This window comes from Carya illinoinensis, chromosome 8 (assembly GCF_018687715.1).
Source record: "Carya illinoinensis cultivar Pawnee chromosome 8, C.illinoinensisPawnee_v1, whole genome shotgun sequence".
NCBI classification, from domain to species: Eukaryota; Viridiplantae; Streptophyta; class Magnoliopsida; order Fagales; family Juglandaceae; genus Carya; species Carya illinoinensis.
Genome location: NC_056759.1, coordinates 25699611 through 25722586, shown reverse-complemented (window position 1 = coordinate 25722586; position 22976 = coordinate 25699611). Strand labels below are relative to the sequence as shown.

Here is a 22976-nt window from a genome sequence, read left to right as displayed (position 1 = left end):
CCACTTTAATTTATTCATGTAACTAACGGCGTTAATTTTAACGGTAAAACAACAAAAACCGTTAAACCAATAAAATTCCGTTAGATAGCCACTTTATATATATAAAGATAAAGATATATTTTTGTTTTTGCATTTCGAGAATCCTTAAAATAATTGATCACTGTATATATTATGTTCTCGACCGTATCGAATCATTCCTCCAATCTATATATTTTCGTCTCTTCGTAGGCCGAAATGCAGTAAGTGGGCAACTTGGCATCTCATCGGTGGGTGAAAGCCGAGTCTCCCAAAACCCTAATTTCTTAGATCTTTCTCTCTAGGCTTCGCCATCGTTACGATAAAATGGCAAGTTCTCTCTCCCTCTCCTTGTGTGTGTATTTCATTTTCCGTATTATTTGATCGGCCACAGTATCTAAAGCATATCCGGTTTTTTATTGGTGTTGCAGGCCGATTCACCGCGCAGAAGGTAAGCCCTAAGAGAACTTTTACCCGAATTTGCATTTTTCGTACATGGTGCCCTTGTTAGGAGTGTTTTCTTATCATTTTTTTTTAGCTCCTGATAGGAGGTTCTCTTATAATGAAATTAAATTGATTTTATAAAGACATTTTTATGATGTTGGAAAGTGACGTGAAATTCCAAGAAATTGAGAATCCCGGATGAACTGTTGTTATGTTGTTTGCTCACATAGTCGGTATTGACCAAGGAAATTAAGTATATAAGAAATCTTATATCCTATTTAGTCCTTTATTTCCCCTTTCCACATGTTTGGCTAAAAGATATAGCGATGGGTCAAATGATGGGAAAAATACACAATTTGTAGTTGAAATAGATTTCATTGAGCATTCGCATCTGGATGAGCAAAATTTCCTAAATTTGAACTAAAAATCATCTTTCCCCAAAATTTTGAGATTTTACTCATCTTTCTAAAACCTCCTACATCTCACTCTCTATGCTTTCTCTATTATAGTAAAATAATCTCTCTCTATCATTTCTTTATTATTTTTTCATCTCATTTCTTTGTACATCTTTACCTACTCATTTTTTAGTCTTTCGGGAAAAGAGCGGAAGAAAATTTTTGAACTTATAATTTACATTTTTATAATAATTTAATTATTTGTTGTGCCCATGTTTTTTATTTTTCATCTGTAACGATTTTAACAATAATATTTAAAAAAAAATCATATTTTCACAAATGGTCAATTTTTTTTTAAAAAAAGAAAAAGAAATTGGATCATCTCAATGGTGACATTTCTTTCAAATTTCAACTATAACAAATATGAGCATGAGAGAACGTGTAGATGATTGGAAGAAGAATTTATTTTATTAGTTAGAATAAAATATTTATAAAAAATGATTTAGGGATGAACAGTGACTTCCCATATTTAGGTAGCCCCTGTTTAAATCCGAAAACTTTCCCCTAAAATAGTCGGACAGATGGAGAGGGGTTTTTGTAAAAAATTTTACTAAAATTTAGGGAATGAGATGGTATGCTCAACTGGATGTGGATGCTCGGGGGAGGCTTTATTTGAAGAGCTTGGAAATTGAAATATCTGATATAAGTTTCGGATACCAAGAAGTTTGTAGGGCATAGACAATGCATAACATCATTAGAACTGGCATCATGGAAATAAGTGCATTTATCTTTTCCAACAGACATACTCTTTTTACGCTAAACCCACGTTTTTTAAGCTCCTGAATTCCATTTTTCATGGTTTTGATATTTTATGAACTAAATACATCAGGTATTCACTGTCCCCTTCCCCTTTGAGAGCTCGATCCAGGTCCCAATCTAGATCTAGACCCAGATCAAGGTCCAGGTCCTGGTCTAGACCTAGGTCTAGGTCCAGATCTAGATCCTGGTCTAGGCCAAGGCCCAGATCCCGGTCCAGAAGTCGTGGCAGGTTTGTTTTCACTCCAGCTATGCTTTCATTAGTACGTCAGGCTGATATCAATGACACTTATATGTAATTTATCTCCTATCTCTGACTCTGATACTTTTGTTTTTGTTCTTTCTTGATGGTTGGCTGGTGTTTCTGGTTTAGATCAAGGTCTAGAAGTCGTGGCAGGTGGGTCCTGAAGTCCTGATATTTGTGTTCAATTCTAGTTGCACAGAAGGCTATTGTTTTAAAGTCTATGGTCTAATCTTTTGAAATATGTGGCAGGGCTGAGCCTGTAAACCCTGGAGATACGCTTTATGTAACTGGCCTCAGCCAAAGGGTCACAGAAAGGGATCTTGAAGAGCACTTCTCTAAGGAGGGAAAGGTTAGTTCCTAAATAGTACTAGAGTTTATTGCAGTTCCCATTCATTTTTATCTTATGCTTTTTTCTTTTCTTGAGTAGTTGATTTCTCAATCTATTTTCTGCGTCTGCTTGTTATGGTACCAGTCATGGCCCTAAAGTAATCTTCCATCCATTCTGTTGATACTTACTCTTCCTCCAATCTTCTTCAGGTAGCATCCTGTTTTCTTGTGATGGAGCCTCGGACACGTGTCTCTCGGGGTTTTGCTTTTGTTACAATGGAAACTGTTGAGGATGCCAACCGTTGTGTGAAATATCTTAACCAATCAGTTCTTGAAGGTCGATATATTACTGTTGAGAAGGTAATTTGATTGTTCACATAGTGGTAGAGCATTAACAATTTGATTAGTTTTCTTTCTTGACCTGGAGGTTTTCTGGCTATATTCAGAACAAATTGCGTCAGCTATGTTGGCAGCAATCAATCAAAGAGGATGAGTTCATTCATGTCAACTTTAGCTTAATCAGTGGCAAGCTTAAACAGCTTATCAAATGCGTCTGATCAACTTAACATAGCAACTATATTGCCCAACAACTATACAACCTCAGCATTCAATTTCAACTCTCAACTAATCAACGGACCTTATCAACATCTTTCTAATCAGGCTTTTATGGTATTTCATACCTGGCATTCACTTCATGGAGACTAGTCATGTATACCTGGATGTCCTATTCTTTCTTTCTTTCTTAGCCAGTTTTTAAATATTTTAAACAGTTACAAAAAAAATCTTTTTTTAAGTGGCAACAATGTGTAGAAATGTCTCCTGGTGTAATTTCTATTTTATGTGAATGATGGCTGCATGATTTGGTGAAGGCTAATTTGTAAGATGAAACTTCAAAGGAATTGAGGATATCTATTTGCCTTTCAGTCTCGGAGAAAACGAGCAAGAACTCCTACACCAGGACATTATCTTGGGCTCAAAAGTACCAGAGACTTTGGTAAGTTGTATATATGTATTTGATTTGTAAACGTGAATTTACTCTTATCTCTCTCTGTGTGAAGCATAAAGATTGATTTACTTATTCACTTCAATGCAATTAATGCATTGGCAACAGGTCATCGGGGTGATCGTGGTAGATATCGTGGACGTGATGACTATAGAAGATCTCCAAGGCGCTCACCATTTCGAGGGGGTCGCGATTATTCTCCAAGACACTCGCCCCATGGTGGAAGGTCAAGGAGAGACAGGTCCAGGTCACTTCCTTACTCTCCTAGCCCAGAAAGGAGGTATGTTCGTGGTTCTAGGTGATACTTTTTAGTTTTTGGCACCCTCGGTGGAGGGAAGACTTTGGAAGTATGGGAACCCAGTTCTGGTAATGTAATGCTTTTAGTTTGTACTGGAGCTAAGCAGATTTTCAAGTTTCGTTAGAAGACATTGGATGTTTTTGTTGTTCAATATGTATGTTGATTATGGCTCCCTTTGTTTTAAGCCGTTGCCTCTTAATTAATAGGACTCTAGTCTTTTGGTTGATGAGACCTTTGTGTTATTTCATTTCAATATTCACCATCCATTCATGCTATAATTTTGGTAGGGTTGTAAATGAATAAGACTACTCAACAAGCTGGTCAAGATCAGTTTGATTAAACTTAAGTTCGACTTGATCCGTTTATTAAACGAGTCATTTATGAACACAATTTTATGATCGTTTGTTGAACGATATAACTTAAATAAAATATGTTGAAATTATGTTCCTCGTACCATACGTGCGGGAAGTTTTCCTATTCATAAATGAATAGGAAAACTTCCGAGAATGTAGTGCTCGGAATCGGAGTTTATTCTGTACGGGTGAGTCTGAAGAGCTCTGTTTTGTAGAGATTATCCGACATAGAAAATATATATATGAATATAATAATTGATATATTTCAAAATTTATTTATTACAATATAAAGATAAATTAATTATATATAATATAAAAATTATATTTTGTCAAAATTAATAGCTTATTGAACAAATTCGAGCTCTCGTGAATAATGAGTTCGGGAATTTAAACTGTCGTTTGATGTTAAATTTGAATATTTTGAATCTGACTTTTATTCGAATAAAATCTAGTGTTAAACAACATTCTATTCAACACCTGAGTTTTTTTACGTTTTAATAAATTGAGATCACAATTTTTAACTTTTGCAATATCTATAGCTATAATTAAAGGGTCGGTTGGCTAATTCTGCGTGGCTCGCACTTGATTGGTGAGTATTGTATGGCTAGATACATAATTTTGTGGAACCCTATAGGGTTAGATCGTTTGGGCCAACCCTTTTATAGCACGGGCATTGGTCTAGGCTAGTCAAATTTTAACTAATTTGAGCAAAAATTATCTATATTGGAGTGGTCAAAATTTTCTAATTTCACTTTTGAGTTATAATAAATTTATTTCTTTTTTTAAATTTGGCCAGTCTCTAATTATTTTTAAAACAATATTTTATTGTAAAAATATTCCTAAATGTATTTGTTAGATAATTAAGTTGAGAAAAAAAAATAGTTGGGAAATAATAATTTTAAGTAAAAATAAATTATTAATTAATATATAGAATGTATTTGTAAAATATAAAAAAAAAAAAAAAGACAAAAGATTATTATTAAAATATATAAATTATATTATTATTTTGATTTTGAGATGGATGATCTAATGTGGATTAATATTTCCATTAATTTTGATTTTATCCAAAATTTCAACTTTTTCTCAAATTTTAGACTTGTCAATAGTCTAGCCATTACCAATCTATTGTTAAAAAACTAAGTGCCATGTGGCTTTGGCATGTTTAAAATATGTTAATTAAATTGTTTATGCCATGTGTTAGCATTAGTATGCCACGTGGCAATTAGGGAATTAGGACTTTTAGGGAACCAATCTAGACTCTACATCTTAGAGTTCCTAACCGAGATCCAATGGTGGAGTTTTGACATAAAGAAATAACCTAACTAAATAATAGGAAAATGAAATAGAAATGCAATAAGACTAAAATTAAAATCAAACTTTGCCTTATTGATCTAAAAATAATAATCTTCATTATAAAATAAAATAATGAGTTTTAATAAATATTTCTAAGAGAAATAAATCGATCTAAATAAATAGAGTTTTAAACATAAAATAAAATGATGAATATAAATTAATATTCCTAAAATAATAAATCATTTAAATAAAATGATTTTTTAAAATTATATTATTTTTGTAGATATTATTTTTTGGACTAAAAAAATAATATAGTTTTGGGGTTCCAAAATAAAGAGGCTTATTTTAAAAATTAGACTTAGTTCAATAATACTAAGAATGCCCCATTTAAAAAAAAGCTTTGAACTCATAAAAATATTTATAAGATTTTAAAACACGTGGCTTAATTTAAAAATCATCTGTTAAATTTAAAAATAAAAATTTAAAATATAAAAACAAGACTCGTGGCTAATAAAAAAAAAAAATTCTCCTCTAAACTCTCTCTGCGAGAGAAAATAGGTGGAGTGAGTACTCTTGGTGCTCGTGGAGTGACTAAGGAAAGGCTTCTCCTTAATTCTTGTAACTGAATTAAGGCGGGAAGTAATGGAGGATCTGGAATCTCGTTGGGATCAATTCAGATTGACTGAAGATGAGAATTCAGTCATAGAAGTGGACTCGATCGACTTGGAGGATGCTGCATAGAAGGAAGAAATGAGGCTGGCTTGTAAGTTGTGGTCTGATCATCTAGTGGGAAAGGAGGTGGTCAGATCGACTATGGCTAAGATTTGGAAGGTAAGTAGCTCGTTTTCTTTCCAAGAAGTGAGTACAAACCTATTTGTGATTGTATTTGAGTGTAAAGAGGATGCACGACGTGCATTGAAGGGTAGGCCGTGGCTATTCAATAGCTCTGTCCTGGTCCTCAAGTTGTTTGATGGATTTACTCATCCGAAGCAAATGAACTTTGACAGTGAAGACTTTTGGATCCAATTGGTCAATCTACCTTTTGTTTGTATGAACCGAGAGGTAGGGAAACAGATTGGAGATTCAATTGGTGTGGTTAAGGAGATTGATGAGTGGAGAGATGGATCTGGTTGGGAGGGCATTATGAGAGTCAAAGTTGAATTAAATTTAAAAAGAACCATTGCTCGTGGAAGAACTATGAACCTGCTTGGAAAGAAATACTGGATTCCTCTAAGGTATGAAAACCTACCTAGAATGTGCTTTTAATTGTGGAGTGATTGTTCACGGGAGAGAAGGATGTCCTAAGCCAGGTGTTGGTGTAAATGAAAAACAGTATGGAACCTGGCTTCGGGCTAGCAATCTGATGGGGAGAAGGAGTGGGATTCCAAGTGATGATAAATCAGGTTCTGGCCATGTTAAACATGAAGCTAAACATAGGGAGGGGAAAGGTTATAAAAAGAATGAGGGGGAAAGGGAGGATGAATCAGATCCTGATCAATCTGAGCCAACAGGTAGTGATGAGGTGTGTGTTGCAAGTGAGGGGGTTATAGAGCAGAGTAAGCACGCTTTAAAGCCAGAACTGGAAGAAAAAAGGACCAGTACTTATGTGGTCAATAAGACAATTGATGAATTGACTGAGAAGCTGGAAAATGAAAAAAGTGAAGGAGGTTTGTGTATGTTAATGGCTAGTAATAGTGAATGATGTGGAGGTAAATGAGAGTGGTGGTGTAATTAACAAAGGAAGATGGAAAAGAAGGGCCAGGGTAGTCAGAAACTCTGACAGGGTTGTGGTGTCTTCTAAAGGCAAGCGTGGTCTACAATTGATTGATGGGGATCCCGCTTTAGAAGAAAACCAGGTGAAGAGAGGGAAGTATGGGGGAGACTATGGAGAGAATATGGTTTCTAAGGATTTGGCGGAGGCTATTAACCAGCCCCGCCAATCATTATGAAAATATTAAGTTGGAATTGCCGAGAGCTTGGGAACCCTCGGACAATTCAAGACCTATACCTTTTGGTAAAGGATAAGAAGCCCGAGATAGTCTTTCTCATGGAAACAAGGCTATTGACAAAGAAGTTTGAGTTTATAAAAAATAAAATGGATTGTGAGGGTTGTTTTGTGGTGGATGCTAGAGGTAGTAGTGGGGGGCTGGCTTTGTTGTGGAAAAAGAATGTTAGTGTTGAAGTGACTAATTTCACTCAGCACCATATTAGTGTGATGGTGGGGTAGGATGTATCAAAGACAAAGTGGCTTTTGACTGGTTTCTATGGCCATCCCGAGACCTCAAAAAGGAAATCAACTTGGGACATGCTGTCAAGTCTAAAACCAGTGAATAATCAAGGATGGTGTGTGATTGGAGATTTCAATGAAATTGTAGCACAATCTGAGAAAGTGGGGAGGAAAGAAAGGCTAGACGGACAAATGGATGAGTTTAGACATTGTTTGGAGGGTAACAACTTGTATGATTTGGGGTGGAGGGGAATGAAATTCACATGATCCAATAAACATGCTGATGAGTCTTTTACTAAAGAGAGGCTTGACAGAGCTGTTGCCAACCCTCAGTGGATGGATCTGTTTTCAGATAGGAGGGTGGAGACTTTGATTGCTAGGCAATCTGACCATAAGCCTATTTTGTTGATAATAAAGGAGGTTAATTGTTTTGCTGGTTCCAGAAGAAGATTATTTAGATTTGAAGCCAAATGGACTTTGGAGGAAGAGGGAAGAAATGTTGTTGAAGCTGCTTGGGCAAGAGATAATGCAGGCCAAAATATATTAAAAGAGGTCCAAGGAAAATTAAGAAGATTCAGGGGTGAACTAATTAAGTGGAACTCACTAAGAGTTTATGAAAAGGAAAAGGAGATTTCAAGGCTGAGTGAGTTGCTGGAAAAAGAGCAGAAAGGTGAAGGGGCTCATAATGCCTTGATCATAAGAAGACTACAGAAGGAGCTTGGCTTACTTCTTGAAAAGGAAGATTTAAAATGGAAGCAAAGGGCAAAAAGAAATTAGTATAAACTTGGTGATAGAAATACCAAGTTCTTTCATGAATGTGCTACTCAGAGAAAGAAAAAGAATTGCGTTTCTGAAATTCAGGATGCAAATGGAGTAAGGGTGGTTGATCAGAAAGGCATTGAGGAGGTGTTCTCTCAGTATTTCAGAAACCTTTTCATTTCTTCAAATCCATCACCAGAAGATATTGAAGAGGGATTAAAAGGAGTTGAAAGGAGAGTTACTGATGCTATGAACTCAGAACTGTAGAAGGTTTTTGTAATGCCAGAAGTTGAAGCTGCACTTAAAGAAATGGGGCCCCTTAAGTCTCCTGGACCAGATGGTTATGGAGCCTGTTTTTACCAGACCTATTGGAGTGTCGTTGGGCAGGGGGTATGTCAAGCTGTCCTATCCTTTTTGAATGGCAAATGTGAACTTGATTGTAATATTAACTTTACTTATATTTCCTTAATACCTAAAGTTGAAAAACCTGCTGTAGCTAGTGAGTATCGTCCCATAAGTCTATGTAATGTGCTATACAAGATTGTGTCAAAAGTGCTAGCTAACAGATTGAAGAAGGTGCTGCCAGAAGTGATCTCAAAGAACCAAAGTGCATTCATCCCAAGTAGGCTCATTACAGAAAATGTCATGGTTGCATATGAAACTTTGCACACGATGAAAACAAGGCAAAAAGGAAGGGTTGGAAGTATGGCTTTGAAGCTGGACATCTCCAAAGCCTATGACAAAATTGAATGGGGGTTTTTGGAGGAAGTGATGAGGAAACTAGGCTTTGGGGAAAAATGTATTAAATCGGTTATGGATTGTGTTACTTCAGTAACATATTCTGCTTTAGTAAATGGACAGCCAAGCAGTATTATAAAGCCATCAAGAGGAATTCATCAAGGAGATCCTATTTCTCCATATTTGTTCATCCTTTCTGCTGAGGGTCTGAGTTCACTTGTTGATATGGCTGAAAGAAATGGTGAAATAAAGAGGGTTACTATAACTAGAGGAGGTATAAGAGTAAATCATTTACTCTTTGCTGGTGATTCTGTTATTTATGGAAGAGCAAAACTGATAGAGTGGTACAAGATTCAAAAGCTGTTAGGCACATATGAAAGGGCCTCGGGTCAGTGCTTAAATAGACAAAAAATCACTATTTTCTTTAGCTCCAATACACCTATGGCTGTAAGAAGACAGATTCAGGTTGTGGCAGGGGTAGCTGTTTGTGGCAATTTTGAGAAGTATCTTGGTCTTCTTTCTATTGTAGGTAGATCAAGGTATAATGCATTCAAGCATTTAAAGGAGAGAGTGTGGTTGAAAGTAAATAACTGGAAGAATAAGTTCCTTTCACAAGCAGGGAAGGAAGTGTTGTTAAAAGCTGTGGTCCAAGCAATACCAACGTATTCTATGAGTGTTTTTCTACTCCCAAGGAAATTATGCAAAGAAATAACTGCTGTAATGGCAAGATTTTGGTGGAGTCATATACAAAATGATAAAGAGTTCATTGGAGGAGCTGGTCAAAAATGGATGATTCTAAAGGTAGAGGGGGGTTGGGATTTAGAGAGCTTGAATGTTTTAATAAAGCTATGTTGGCCAAGCAAGTATGGAGGATCCTGAATAATCCTCACTCTTTGGTGGCAAGAGTAATGCAAGAGAAGTATTTCAAGGGGAAGAGTGTTCTAGATGCCAAATTGGGATACTCTCCATCTTTGATTTGGAGGAGCCTTTTTTCTTCTGTTGGCTTGATAAAAGATGGCTTATCATGGAGGGTTGGAGATGAGAATGTGACAAAAATATGGAAAGATAGATGGGTACCTTCATCTTCTTTCCATTCACTACAATCTCCTGTGAAGATACTTCCAGCTGAGGCAACTGTTAAGCAGTTAATTAAGGAGGGCAGTGGTAATTGGAATAAAGAGCTTATTAATGAGATTTTCAACAAAGAAGAGGCTGAGGCCATTGGTAATATTCCTTTAAGCAAGATGGGTACAAAAGATAAAATGAGGTGGGGCTGTTCTCAGAATGGCTTATTTTTTGTAAAAAGTGCATATCACCTTGAACACTCAAGGATAAGGGCTGAAAAGGGTGAATCCTCAACTATGAATGCAGATGAGTTTGGATGGAAGTCGATATGGAAGCTGAAGGTGCAGGGTGTGGTGAAACAGTTCCTGTGGAAGGCTTGCCATGATTTACTTCCTACCAATCTGAATTTAAAAAGGAAGAAAATAAGTGAAAATAGCCTATGTCTTATCTGTGAAAAGGAAGAGGAGACCACTGCATATGCTTTATGGTGTTGTTCAGCTGCATCAGATGTCTGGGCAGAGAATGGTAGTCTAGTTCATAAGTGGGCTTGTTCTGCAGGTCACTTTATGCAGCTATGGAAGCAAAATCAACAGCTGTTTGGAGGAGGATGGGGTAAGTCTTGTGGCTTGCATGATGAGAAGGATATGGTTGAGAAGGAACTCTTTTATTTTTGAGAAAAAGTTTGAGAGTCCAAATTCTTTAATTCTTGCTACTATGCAGAATATTGAAGATTTTAAAACTATAAACAATCCTTCTAAGCCTGATCGAGTTGACAGGAGGCTGATTAAATGGCAAAAACCTGAGGCTATGATCTGTAAAGTAAACTGCGATGCTGCACTGGATGTAAAAAACAAACAAGTGGGAATTGGGATCATTGTAAGGGACTCGGAGGGCGAGATTCTTGCCTGTCTGTGTTCAAGACTTTCTGTTGCTGTTAAGGCTATAGTGGCTGAGGCATATGCACTGAGAAGAGCATTGTTTTTCTGTTTGGAGCTGGGACTGCAAAAAGTGTTGTTGGAAGGTGATTCCCAAGTGGTAGTTAAAGATACAAATAGTAATGCTATTATATGGGCAGATTATGGTGTAGTAATTGAGGATGTTAGAAGTTTGTTGAAGGATAATAGGTGTTGGTCTGTAAATTTCAGTCATAGGGAGGCTAACAATGTAGCTCATTCATTAGCCAAAATGGCTCTTACTTGTGATGAAGAAGTTGTATGGATGGAGGAGGGCCCTCCACAGATTATAAATGCTGTGTTGAGGGAGAAATATTGTAATGATTGATTGTTGATAAATGAAATATACATGTTACACTTTCAAAAATAAAAAATAAAAAAATAAGCAGTTGTTGACAAATTAATTCAAGGCAAGACAAGTCTCAAACTAGGTTAGCTATGTACCCTATGCTGGTGGGTAGCTATCGAGGCCCAGCCCTTGTCCCTGCCTAGCAAAGAGGTCATACACTCCCCTTCCTTGTCACAATCTCCACCCAATACCTCGTGTACTTATTGTACGTGCAGTTTATACCTTATTTTCACCTATAATCCATTTAGATCAGTCATAATCAACACAAAAGTAGAAAAGCCAATCTACAAATATCCCAACCAACAAATATGCAAAATCACAAGATCAACAAAAATATTAAAAATCGAAAAATTTGGAAAACCTTTAGGCAAAGAGATCAAAGAGCTCGTCTCAAAAAGAGAGTCTTTAAACATCATCAAGAGAGACCCACAACCATGGCCTTGGCAATTAGAACAAGAGGAGTAGGGAGAAGCGGCTAGGACTTGGGATGAGAGTAAGTCTTGTTTGTTTTTATAACTCTTCTCAACTCATCTTGTCTCATCTAATTATTATAATTTTTTTAGATTTTCACAAAAAATAAAATAGATAATTTAACACTTTCAAATCACGAAATAAAAATAATATTAAAAAAATATATTTTAATTTTATTTTATTTAAGTTTTAATTTTCATCTCAATTCATCATATCTCATCTGTGTAAACAAATGAGGTACAATGTGAGCATTTAGGACTAACTATGAGATAACAAAGACGAAGTAGGATTTTTATATTTATATATTTGATGTGTCAAGTGCTAAGGACGTGTTTCACACCTTCTCACACACGATCACCTGCAACAAAAAATGAATAAGGCTGGGTGGTCGAGGGAATGCCTTTGATGCCTAAGTCAGTAAAGGTATTCATGCAATTTTTCATCAGTAGTGCTCATAGCACTGTCTATGCTGTCTGCATCGAGAAAGGAGATGGTTGATGAGTTATCCCATGCTGAGTCTCATGCCCATAAACTTGAGGACGATATGGTCTACTTACATACCCAAGTTGATTCGCTTAAAATGGAATTGGCGAGCTCTTTAGAGGAAGCTAATCGTTGTCATTGGGAAGCAGAAGATAATGGAATTGAGCGGGACAACCTAGCTGCCCACCTAAACCAAATGGAGACAAATATTGAGGAACTAAAGAAGGCGAAGACTGACTATGTCGTTCGTCTACCTAGCTCCGAAGAAGGTTAAGAAGGATTAAACCCCTTCTAGGGTGACTTATATCTCTCTCTTTGTTTTCTTTATTTGCCCGCATAGTTGAACCCAATAGATTGTCCACTCAATACCTTGGTCCACGTGGGTGTGGGTGGATGAACCCAAAGAGCTGGGAATGAGAGTCACTCAGCTCCTTCTATCATTTACTCACTTTTATAATCTTTACTCATAATCTCTCTCTCTCTCTCTCTCTCTCTCTCTCTCTCTCTTTTCTTTATAGTGAAACATTGTTCATTTATTTATGAATGGACATTACAACTTTGACCTAAAAAATATAAGCCAACTACTAACTTTTTGAGCTCCCTAGTACACAAGTTTCTTTGTGACTGGCATGGTCTTGTCCAGTGTTATGATAACCTCCAGATAAACTATTTGAGAGACAACACTTTATCTTAAAACACTGTTGAAGATAGCAACAAACCTCATACTCCCATGGAGTGGAGGCAAACTCTATGGACCCTAGGTCCTAGAGACAATGTTTTTCATTTTTTGTATTTTTTGCTAATACAACCTATAGCAAAGTAGAAAACATAAAACATAAATACATGGAAAAATACATGAAAAAATAGACAAAAAAAGTACAAAACAGAGATTGACGTGGCGCATGAGGGACACGTGTGGAGTATGACAGGCTGTTTGGTTTGAAGCAGCTGGTGGTCTTGGACCTAGAAAAGTCGCGCGTAATGGTAGAAGAGCACCCTTAGTGGATGCGCGTGGGATTCATGCACAAACTTTGGACTGTACTTGTGGCTCACGTGCCGCTCTATTCTGCAAACTTCTTCGCTCATCCGAAGGATCAACACCATGCGAATCCTGCGGTGGGGCGTGTGGTGGTCGCTAGACGTTGGAGAGCACCAAATCGACCTTTGACCATACTTTGCACTAAAAAACAACAAAGAAAAAAAAAATGAAAAGAAAAACGAGAGAGGAGAGGAAAGAGAGATAAGGGAGAGAGGGAGGGAGGGAGGGAGAGGGCGGGCAAAGCTGCATAGTTTCTAGTCTGAGGGGTGGTTTCTAGAGAGAAAGAGGAGCCTCCCTCTCTAAAACCAGGGTTGGCTCTTCCCTGATAATATTTCTATATATTGCTGCACTTCCGCTTTGTTAAAAGCCACTTAATTGAAGCCCTTTCTAAAATAAAAAAAAAAAAAAAATCAAAACCTCTCTTTTCGGGATTTAGCACACATCTACATATAAAGAGTAATACTAAATATAGTTGTATAGTACACAGACGTCGTGTAATTGTTTTGAAAAAAAGTGAAGTTTACTATTAAAAAATTAGTTTATTTTCATGCGAGTCCCGTATTTATTCATTTTTTTCAAAAATATTGCGCGACGCTTATACATTTCACGACTACAAAATATTATTTCTCATGTATAGAAGGGCTTGTTATTGTGTAAATGGGTAGTAATTCGGAGGCCCAGTTAATGGGCTTGGTTCAAGGCCCGTTTGCATTCGTTTGGGCCCATTAGTTAGTTGATAACTCAGTCTCTTCATTGTATAGATACTGTTAAGGAGCCTGGTAATAGTTTGATATGCGGATTTGTGATGTAGTAATTTATATTACCGTTAAGGAGTTAGTAGTAATTTGAAATTAAAGAAAGTGATTATATAAAAGTAAATTTACAAAATGATATAGTTTAATGTGGTATGCTAGATTGTGATGATATTTTTATTTTAAAATAGATCTAATTGATAACATATGACCACATCGCTTTATACATCCTATTTTTGTATAATTCCTTTATATCTTTAATACTCTTAGAATTATACATTTTAACAAGATGGCAACAAGCTCCATATGTGGATGTATGATATACTAGTTTCCCTAGATTACTTTATATGCGGTTTTGACAAGTAAGATTATCTAACATGTAGCTAATGATTGAAAAATTATTTATCATTCAATCATTTAATGCCATATAAGAAAACTAAGAGAGAATAATGATTAAGAAGATGATGAATATAATTTTTTTAACCATTTCCTTTCATTCATCATGCTTTTTATATAACACCATCATAAAGACACGCTTCGGCCAATTTAAAACTCATGTTGTTTTGATAGCACATCATTTAGGTTAGTTTGGTTATTGGAATATACTGAGATCAACTTAATTTAATCTAATTTTAAATTAAGTCTAATATTTAAATACACAACTCTCAAGTTACTAAACTCATATTAAATCAAAATCTCCTTATACGTGAGACCGACAACTTTTATCAACTCAATACTTATTTACATATGAGACCTATAATATTTTTCAATTTCTTATTTATAGTACTAAACTCATCTTAACATCTAAAGATTTCAAATACATCTAATCTCATCTTAGATAGGTTTCACAAAACTCATTCTATCAACTTAATTCACTATTATTTATAAAAAATTGAGCTCAGCTCAACACCTAAACATAGTCTTAATCCACTCAAGAATAATAACAAACAAATTTTTCTAAACATAAATCGGTAAATTAACATATTTATAATGGAATCTATTATAATTTTAAAAGAATTAAAATATCAATAATTTTTAACATAATTGATATGAAAAACTTCCAGATCAGCAATAAAAAAGAAATCTTATAGTGGATTTTATCATAGCAAAAATATATCTTTAAATCTCAAAATATAGTATAGAGAAAATATAAGAAATTTAATTTTGCACATAAACTAAGAGTTAATATTTAAACCATTAAATTGAAAATAATCTAAAAAGTATTATTTTTGTGCTTGTAACGATAAAAGAACCAAATCCAATTCCTTCAGTTAGCTGCTTTAGCTGCGGGGCTCATTCCTTTCTCTACAATGTCAGCCTCCTCTTCCTCTGCTTTTCTGCTCAGCTCCCATGGGGCCCTAACCCCTCCCAAAATCTTCGCTATCCTCCCCACACACCGCCCATTCTCCCTCTCCCCCTACCTCTCCGTCTCCCTCACTCCCAACCCCCTTACCGCCACCCTAAACCTCCCTAGAAAACCTCACTCCTTACCTACCACCTCCTCTCTTCTTCCCCTCCACAACGACCTCCTTGAGGACCATGTTGTTGGCGACTGCGTCGTTTTCGAGGATGGCGTGTTCGAAGACCCTTTCATCGAAGATGACGTCGCTTTCGAGGCTTCCCCTCCCCCTCTCAAGCACAAGAACAAGCAGAAGAAACCGGTCGCGGAGATCCAGACCGAGAATCTCGTCCCGGACCAGTGGAAGGAAGTCCAAGCGGAGATTAATATCACCAAGAAAGAGAGGCGTAAGATTGCTCAGAAATTGCAGTACGGCAGCCGGGTCGAGAAGAGGAAGAAGGGTTACGAGCCCATCAGGAATGTGAACGTCCTGCAGGAGTTAAAGGAGGCCAAGTTGGCGCAGCTGAAGCCACTCGTGCTCGACAATCCTTCGCAGTTCCCGGTGGTGGAGGAGGAGAAGGGGGAGGAAGTAGCTGACGTGAGCGCGCCTGTGACATCGAGCGAGCGAGTCGCGCCCAAGAATCCCAGGTGGGCGGTTTACGGCAGGGGCTTGGAAGATGTCACGGAGTTCTTCAATAGTGAGAATTATGTGCCTGGTGAAGATAAATCCTCTGAAGGTTGTTACTTTACTTCATGCTTCTTCCTCTTCCTTTTTTTATTTTTTTATTTTTTTATTTTTTAACTGATTCTGTTCCAAAGAAATGGATTGTGTAGGTATGCATGTATGATTTTGTTGCAAAAATAAGTGAAATCAGATTAGCTTGAATCACGACCCTTTTAGATTTGACCAATAATCGTTAAAAATAATTAAATGATTTGAATTTTGTAAGTTCAACTTAATCAGGCTAAAACTTAATGAAATACAATGAACTAAAGGTGGTTTTAGACATGTTAAATGCGGAGACAAATAAAATCTACTTACAAAAGAATGCTGAGACAATAAAATATGAACCTCAACCGTTGATTTATCTCAGAAATTTGAGGATCCTAATCCAGCAGAATGTTGATTGCATTTGGGGTGGCTAATTTCTTAATGTTACTTTAATTTCTTACCCTGCTTATGTATCTTAGTAGTTCATTGGCATATAATTGAATCGTTCAGTACACAAATTTCTTTTCACACGCTTGTTCTGTTAAGATTGGAAGAAACTGGTTTGCGGTTTCTATTTGACACAGATAATTCTTATGTGCTTAGTTGCAATCATCCTTACTTACGTTCTATGCGTGAATAAATAGGCCGTCGCAAGTTGTTTACCAAGGAGGAAAAGCTTCTACTGAAGATGAAGAAACCTGATGTGGCAGGTGCTACCTCTGTAAGTTCACTAGGACCATGACCATTAGATAGTTGATCTGTTTCTTTCTACTTTCTTTTAATTTTTTTTTTCACTTTCTTGCATATCATTCCTAGAATAGCTTTTATCTTTTATTTTTTAAAACCTAGTTGCTGATGCTCAGTCTTCCTTGATTTTGGTGTCAAAATGAGAAAGTTAAAATGGTTCCAAGTTCAAAGATAGTGATGCCCAAGATAGTTCTCTCAACAAACTTCTGTTTTGCCCTAATTAGTGGTTTAAATATTTGAGTCCATTCATCACTTCTGGTGGGATCATTTTCAGGACAAGTGGCTACCTTTGCACACTCTTGCTGCATCTGGAGAGTTTTACCTTATGGATGCTTTGTTGAAACATAACGTCGATATTAATGCTGTGGATAAGGTACACAAAACGGTTGTTATATAAAATGCTGGCAAGTTCTAAAAGTTTTACATATTGCTCTTCTGCTCTCGATTTGAGCCCTGAATTTTTATATCCTTTCCAGGATGGTTGGACAGCTCTTCACAAAGCGATAATTGGAAAAAAGCAGGCCATTACAAACTATCTTTTGAGAGAGTCAGCTAATCCATTCGTTCTTGATAAAGTGAGTTGAAATTTATCTGGTAATTTTCAGTTACATTTGTTAACTACAGATAAAAAAAATGTCAGGCCCTAATTCTTTTTGCTATCAAACATATTCAGTCCAATGGTATGTAAACATGTGAATGGGTGCCACCCTAAGTTTTGTGGAGCAGATTACCTATCATTTCTTTTGTGGAGCATATTTATGCAAACTGGTTCTGGAAAAATAATTTTTTTGTTGATAGATTTTAATTTAAGCTCTGTAATAAAGTGAGAGGAGTTGGGCCTCCACAATGCCACAAGCGTCCGAACACTGCATTCTACTCCTTTTGATCTATCATCCCAACCGGTCTTATTTCATTATAACCTGTGTGTGGCATTGTTCTGGACGTGCCTTCCCATCTCTGAATCTCCTTTATGCCACACGCATTGCGCATCTGCATGTCCTAACCTTCTACCCCAGACGAGCTCCATCTCATTTTCACCAGAGCATTTACTCTATCATATAGTGCAAGCCTATAGAGCCTACAACATGGACAACTAATCTATTGTATACCAGTGGCAGTGCCCAATAAACTCATTGTACCTTCAGAGATTTACAGTTAAGATTTTGGGAATGTCTGGGTAACACAAAATCTAAAGATATTTTCTCATCTCATCTTATTCCCAAACTTACAAACATAAAATTCATCTTACTAAAATTCTTAAAAACGTTAAAAACTCAACAAATCATTTTTAATCATATTTATATAAAAAAAAAAAAAAAAAAAAAATTTGGCCCCATGGGTTGGTGGCTCCTCTTGCCACCAAAGACAGCGGGATCCTGCCACTGTGGTGGCCAGGGTTTCTGTCTGCCTCGTGGCAGCAAGATACACTGGCTGCAATGAGTGGCCCAATCTGGGTCACCGTTCACAGGCAGACACTTAGGCTGCGACTGGCGACTGCGATGTGTCCCTGTAGCGGCCAGAGTGTCTGGCTGCCCATGGTGGTCAGGATGACCACCGGTGGTTTTATGCAGTCCCAGGGTGGCCACCGTGGTGATGGCATCCTGCTACCACGATTGCCTCAACTTTTTTTTTTCTTTCATAAATTGGTTTTTTATTTTGTTTATTGTATTAAACATAAAAGATTTTTTCACTGTTCATCAAATTAATCAAAACCTCATCTTAAAAAGATTTTACAACTATTCACAAACATAATTCTACTATTGATGATCTTACCTTACATTGAAACATGCCCTTTGTTGATTATGGGCATTTAGCTTGGTTCTGCACTTCTAAGAAATTTGCTTAAAATGCATTTATTCATTAATCTAGTTGGTTATATTTTAGCTATTTACTTCTCAATACATAAATGGATCCCTATTGTCATCATCATTATTATTAGTGAATGATAGTTACTTATCAAAAAATTAGTGAATAATAGTTAGTTAGAAACTCTAGATGGCTATGGTATGTTTCTGTGTGCTACACATTACTTTAATGAAGCATGGACCAGTTGAATAGCACCAATGAGATGCCAGTATCTGGTGGCTGTGGCCCTGTTTCTCCTTGTGATGTGCATGTATTAATATAACGAGTATCCTTTTCTATGAACTGATATGACTGCCTCTTCTTCTGATGTTTGTGCAAAAACAGGATGGGGCCACTTTGATGCACTATGCAGTCCAAACAGCTTCCAGTCAGGCAATTAAAATTCTTGTTCTGTATAATGTTGATATCAACCGTCAGGACAATGTATGGTCAACAATATCCCTTTGTCGCTTATGTGTAATTTTATTGGATTCCAATCATTTTGTTGATTGTGTTTTTATTCGTTGAATTCAGGATGGTTGGACCCCGTTACATCTTGCTGTTCAAGCCAAGAGAACAGATGTAATGAGACTTTTATTGATCAAAGGAGCCGACAAGACCATAAAAAACAAGGTAAATTAGTAGTGATGCGTTTGGAGTGTTTTAAAGGTATAAACCTCTAGTGATCTATTTTTAGACTGAGTTCAGTTATACAAGATTTGAATGAAATTGCTTTTATTCTTCTAAAGCATGAAAAAAATTCTAGATGTTAATGTTCATTCCTTGACATTATTCTTGATCAATAATATATCTGAAATGATGTTAAATGCCATTCACTTGGACAGAGTATCTTATATTTTTATCACATAATCACACATCTTTTTGCTGTTTTAAAGTACTGTATTTGAGTGTCATCTATGTAAATTTTCCTCCTTGTTTCCATTATGATTGATTTAAAATTTATATTTTGATAATAACAATTTATGCATCCTCTTCTCAGGATGGTTTGACCCCACTTGACCTTAGCCTTTGTTCTGGTCAAGACACAAAGACTTATGAGCTGATCAAGCTGTTGAAGCAGCTTCCGCAGCTACGGCAAGGTGAACTACCATAACCACAACAAATGCAGCCATGGACGATTCAGCTGCTGGAGATGACAGTGCATGGACATATTTCATTAGTCTATTTTTGGGTGTAGCAGATGGATGCGATGCAAGGGGAGGCCGCGACAACAAAAACACAAATGGAAGGAACGTGATTTTGACACCCTGAACCTTGCAAAATTAGTAAGCTTGTAAATTGTAATATTTTGTAATTAGAATATAACGATGAGTTTGAAAAAGATATAAGAAGAAAGAAAGGAAGAGAATCTCGTCCATATGCTACTTTTTTTTTTTTTTTTTTTTTTTTAAATTATTATTATTTGTATTGGATTGTCTTTCTTGCATTTTAAATTTCTGGATCAATGTATTCACATCCTTCAAAATTTTGGTAGGACTAAAAGAGCCCAGGTGATAGTGTTATATTATAAATAATTATATTTGAAAGCTTTGACATCACATATGATCTATGTGGCATAATATAATTTGAAAGATTAATTTTAAAATTTTAATTTTATAAATTAAATTACAACACTTGAATGGTATATAACGTAAAGGCTTTTCGATTGTACTATAACAACAATCACAAGACATAGATGGTGAGTAGCACTCCGAAATGGTCCCGTAGAGCATATCGTCCAATAGAACATATCATTTGTCCGGCAAAAGATACGCTTATAATCCGGGTTGTAAAAAAGGTTGCACTGCGAATAATAATGTTTAATGGAGACTTCAAATTTTTAGAATACACATAGTAATTCTCTAATTTTTATAACTATAAAAGTGTATTTGATTTTTCAATTACACTCTGCCAAATGATTTTTAAATAATATTTCTGAATTATCGTTATGATACTTTTGATAACATGTTTTGTTTTGCATTTAGATATTAGCTCATGTTTACAAATTGGTATATGTTAACTACTTATTGAGTTGTCGATTCCATTATCTTCACAATATTTTCAAATGTCTTGGATGTTTTTAACGGAGGCCTAAGAATAGGTAGCATGGACAAGGTTATGTGAGCATAGTGGAATAAATACAAAGAGGGTACTTTGATTTTGGGAGAGTTTTATTCAGTAGTTTGATTTGATTTTGTTGATTGGGCATTTTAGAAGGCTAATGTTTCTTTTAAGACTTTGTGATATCTTAGATTAATTATATTGAGGCAGTTGATTTGAAATTGAAATCACCCAAATGTCCCTGTATAGTAACTGAACGTCCTACCAATTCACTAGACAAATTGGCTAGTTATCGATCATGCAATTATTTAATTATTAAGAAATAACGTAGAGTAAATAAATTGCATAATATCAGGATTGGTAATGAAGGAAAATCTTTTAAAGAACTCTTTAAAGGTAAAACCTTACGGGGTAGCCAAACGACCCATTTGCCTCTACCGCAGTACAGCTAGAACTTCTGACGATCTTCAAATATTGACTTTTCTCTTAAAACTTCAGTGGTTGAATCGTAATCACTCAATCTCCAACATGGAGCATAATCACACTTGATAAGAGAAAATAACTAGAGAATTTTCTCACACATATGCACTCGGAAAAACTCCCCAAAATCTCTAAGGCCGAAATCTTTGTTGATCTTAACTAGAAGGATCCTACAAATATACTATCTAAAAGCAGTTTGAATTGCAATATGATTCTATTGATGGAGTGACTCTGTTGCACCAGACTCTTATGACAAGATGCTGACACCTGACACTTTATTTTTTCAGCAGTAGTAGTTTCTCATTTAAACTCCTTTAGATAATACCAAAACTCTTGGAACTCGAATTTTACACTTTTGAATTATCTAAAACACTTCCTAACATCTAGATAAACTCAAAATAGCTATAAATAAAGTTAAAGTGCTTTACATTCATCTAAATTACAAAACCAAAAATAAGAAGTCTATCATTTTAGTAACCTAGTCCTAACCAAACTCTTGCATTTATAATCTCCCCTTTTAGCGGATTGGTGACAAAATCAACTTGATGAATGTAATATTGACTTTTCAAAAATACAAACAATAGACCAAGAACCCGAGTAGAGAATTCAAGAAAATAATCATGATAAAATAGTATGTACTTAGAACATCAAGTGAGATTAGTTTTATCAGCATCTCAATTTTAAAAATAAACTAATTCTAATAATTTTTTATTATCATAAAACATGTTTAGCAAGCCAAAATAAACCAAAGCAAGCAGAAAAAAAAAATGTTGTTCAGATTACAACTCAAATTAACTTCAAAATTACTGAATTAAAATTAATCAGAAATCAAAAGATCTACTACTCTCCCTCTGTTGCTGCTACACTTCCCCTCACTCTACTCCCTCTTTTTGTTATCAAGTTCCCAAGGGGTGCTTACTCCACATTTGAATCCATCACACTCTCCATTACTTGTTGCACATCCAAAGAAAATTGAACCAGTTTGTCATTTGTTGTTACATAATCCGAGTGTACTGCAGCAATATGTTGCTCTATCTTGGTCTAGCTGGCCTCCAACTTTGCAGCAATGTTTTCAATCTCCTAGGAGAGAAGATTAATCTGTTCTAGCACTTGGGAGATGGGTACAGATGGCTTTGAATGAGAGGTGGTTGATTTAGTGGTGTGTGGTCTCTTCTTTGTCAACACAACCTCAAACTAAACCACAGTTATGGCTAAAATAAACCTAGCCATCTTCATTGTGGGCTTATTGTCCCTAAGAGGAACCTTGGCTTTAATAACCAATTTTGTGATTAAGCTCCTAAATGGTAAATTAAGTTCTTTCTCTACATGAGAATGGTTGATAATATCAATACCATATTAGGGATAATCTATAAAGACACCATAGGGCGGCCAAAGCATACATAAAATAGGCACGTTCAAGAGGAAGTTTTGGCTAATGGACCAAATATTTGACAATATAATTTTGGCTAACAATCTAAACTGAGGGAGCATGACATTAAGAGGAAGGCAATGGACTTTGGGGGTTCCATTTTGGGCATTAAGGTCCAACAAAGAGATTGTGCATGGCTGTCTTTATTAGTACCCCTATGCCCTTGTATGGATACAATGGTGAGTCCACTGCAAGCAAATCATATGACTCACTAATAATAGCACGGGAAATCTCAATTTGGATTCCCCTAACAATAGAAGTGATATTGTGATCATCTAAATTAAAATGATCAATATTTGAGGAGAAATACTTTAGCTACAAAGAGGCAACATAAAAGTA

General features: G+C 36.0%; 2 protein-coding genes across 6 annotated transcripts; both read left to right on the top strand.

The window, feature by feature from the left end:
* The first annotated feature begins 203 nt into the window (after window positions 1-203).
* Window positions 204-3771, top strand: LOC122274141 (serine/arginine-rich splicing factor SR45a). Of its 5 annotated transcripts, none has more exons than XR_006228231.1 (9): window positions 204-345; window positions 447-466; window positions 1744-1902; window positions 2044-2067; window positions 2164-2263; window positions 2452-2601; window positions 2688-2910; window positions 3111-3235; window positions 3353-3389. XR_006228231.1 is itself a non-coding variant. In XM_043083112.1 (8 exons), the coding sequence occupies exons 1-8, from the start codon at window positions 343-345 to the stop codon at window positions 3544-3546; spliced, it is 720 nt and encodes a 239-aa protein (XP_042939046.1). In that variant the 5' UTR covers window positions 204-342; the 3' UTR covers window positions 3547-3771. The 5 variants fall into 5 exon arrangements, 2 of the variants coding, with proteins under 2 accessions (XP_042939046.1, XP_042939047.1); XR_006228233.1 differs by having other exon boundaries at window positions 2688-2950; XR_006228232.1 differs by lacking the exon at window positions 3353-3389 and having other exon boundaries at window positions 3166-3235.
* An 11499-nt stretch (window positions 3772-15270) lies between these two features.
* LOC122274246 (ankyrin repeat domain-containing protein, chloroplastic) lies at window positions 15271-20223 on the top strand. The gene is made up of 7 exons (XM_043083267.1): window positions 15271-16100; window positions 16720-16796; window positions 17097-17195; window positions 17299-17397; window positions 19013-19111; window positions 19202-19300; window positions 19668-20223. The coding sequence occupies exons 1-7, from the start codon at window positions 15335-15337 to the stop codon at window positions 19779-19781; spliced, it is 1353 nt and encodes a 450-aa protein (XP_042939201.1). The 5' UTR covers window positions 15271-15334; the 3' UTR covers window positions 19782-20223.
* The last annotated feature ends 2753 nt before the right edge of the window (window positions 20224-22976 follow it).